Source organism: Penaeus japonicus, unplaced genomic scaffold (assembly GCF_977035675.1).
Source record: "Penaeus japonicus unplaced genomic scaffold, GWHDUDI00000001_assembly GWHDUDI00000011, whole genome shotgun sequence".
NCBI lineage: Eukaryota > Metazoa > Arthropoda > Malacostraca > Decapoda > Penaeidae > Penaeus > Penaeus japonicus.
Genome location: NW_028234413.1, coordinates 14384001 through 14386017, shown reverse-complemented (window position 1 = coordinate 14386017; position 2017 = coordinate 14384001). Strand labels below are relative to the sequence as shown.

General features: G+C 50.0%; 1 protein-coding gene across 1 annotated transcript in view; it reads right to left on the bottom strand.

Moving 5' to 3' along the window:
- Positions 1-1686, bottom strand: part of LOC147470965 (uncharacterized) — a 43426-nt gene extending 41740 nt beyond the window's left edge. The window contains exon 1 of the mRNA XM_086541418.1: positions 138-1686. Coding sequence (XP_086397544.1) covers positions 138-385 — 248 coding nt within the window. The 5' untranslated portion in view covers positions 386-1686. The remainder of the gene's footprint in view (positions 1-137) is intronic.
- Between the last annotated feature and the right edge of the window lie 331 nt (positions 1687-2017).

Sequence of the window (2017 nt, the reverse complement as noted above, 5' to 3'; positions counted from 1 at the left end):
GAGGAACATAGGAAGGATGGAGGAGAGGAAGAAAGGAAGAGAGGGAAAAAACAGGAAGTAAGGAAGGAACAGGGGAAGAAAGAGAAAAAAGAAGGAAGAAAGATAGAAAGGAACGAGAGATGGACGGAAGGGCTTACTTGGTGGACAAAACGGAAGACGTGAGGTCCTTGAGCCTGGTGAGGGAGTGATGTCGTGTCTTGTCGGACAGGTAGGAGGAGATCGCAGGAGTGGCCGAAGGAGGAGTATGCGAGCCGTGGCGGAACACGTGCGCTCCGCTCTCCCCGTTGAAGATGTACTTAAGGGAGTGATGTCTTCTAATAGGTTCTCTGGGGAATTTCAGATAGGCCGAAATTGGCGAGAGGCGGTCGGGTGGGGAGGGTTCCATCTTCCTTTCTCTTTCTTTAGCGATCGATATTGTTTTTTTTTTTTGGGGGGGGGGATGTGGTTAGTGGTGGTAGTTAGGGCTTCCGAGATGTCGATTTACTCCTCCCTAAGTGGTGCTTCCTGGGGAGATAACCTGGTCAATAAGGTGAGGATCGCAGGGGCGTGGAGCTCGGGTTTCTCTTCATGCTTATTGACGGTCTTGCCATTTTCCTCACATTGCAAGGCCTTAGGACCTTCGGTTGTGGAAAAAAAGGCTTGGGAAACTCCCTGGCTCTCGGTCCTTTTTCTCTTTAACAGTAGGTAGAACTTTTATTCTTATATTTCCTCTCCCCCAGTTTTATTCGCCTTTTTACCCTTCTCAAAATGTTGTCTGGCTCAACAAAGTTTGAAAACGAACTTTCGCCCCGCCAGTGCTCCCGACCGCGTCACATTCTCTAGATAACTTGATTAACTTTGGCAAGTGGAAGTTTTGCTCAGGGCTTAAGTATTTACCTCATGTCAGTCATTTACCTTCGAGCGAAATTCACGCACAAGAACATCACAACCTGGATGGTCGACCCCTTCATTCGCATCGAGAGGCGAGACTTCCGTGCCCTTTCCTAGAGGACTAAAGACAAATGGAAGAGGAAAATTAGCCAGGCGTTAGCATCACACTCCCAGCATGTTTTCTCAGTTGCTGTGTCACCTCTCTGGATTATTTCGTCTTTTCCTCAGTCAGGAAGGAACAGGAGACGGTAAACTCTAATTCCAAATGCTAAATCGCCGGTGATGAAAAGTCGGCTTTGGAAGGAGCCAGTGGTTCAAGCGTCTCTCATGGTTTCAGATTGTTTATTTCGTTGTGTGTAATCTTTTCACTCATTTCGCATATCAGTCCGTGCTTCGCTTGCCTTTCATAGTAATGCATCTCTCTCGCTGTGTTCTGTATCCCGTACAAATTGCTTCAAACGAAAGATTCCCTCACGAAGGACGCGTCAGACCCAACTTCCAGAGAAAAGGGATATTCGTCCTTTTCGCAGGAGACCCATGGCTCATAGAAGTCGTGCTTTGTCGAAATACAACCCCAAGTGAGGACTAGCCTTGGTTTCTAGATATGAAAGAAGCTTAGCGACGCCCCTGAGAGTATGAGATCTCCAACACTCAAGATCCTCCGCAAGACAAAGGCGATCAGAGGTCAGAGTGGAGGCGTCTGACCCTACCTCAACCCCAGCCAGACCGAGTGCCAAAACCCCTCCCGCCCCTGAAGCAAGGAGAGCGGATATGGAAGTGACACTACGCCGCGACGTGAGAGGGACGTGCGCCCACTGCCGTGACTTGGCTGATACTGAGTAACCTGTTGGTACCTGACTAGGCACGCCGTCTGCCGTCCCCCCCCCCCTCTCACCGCCCCCCACCAGGACCTCCCTCCAGCTTTCCACGAGGTCCTTCCAACCAAGAGTTTCCTCCTCAATCTCGACCTTGCAGGATCGGAAAGGATGGAAGTAAGCAGGAGTGTGTGTACGTGTTTTTGGTTTGTGTGTGTGTGTGTGTGTGTGTGTGTGTGTGTGTGTGTGTGTGTGTGTGTGTGTGTGTGTGTGTGTGTGTGAGTGTGTGTGTGTGTGTGTGTGGTTGCCGTCGTCTCTCGTATGATGGTGCC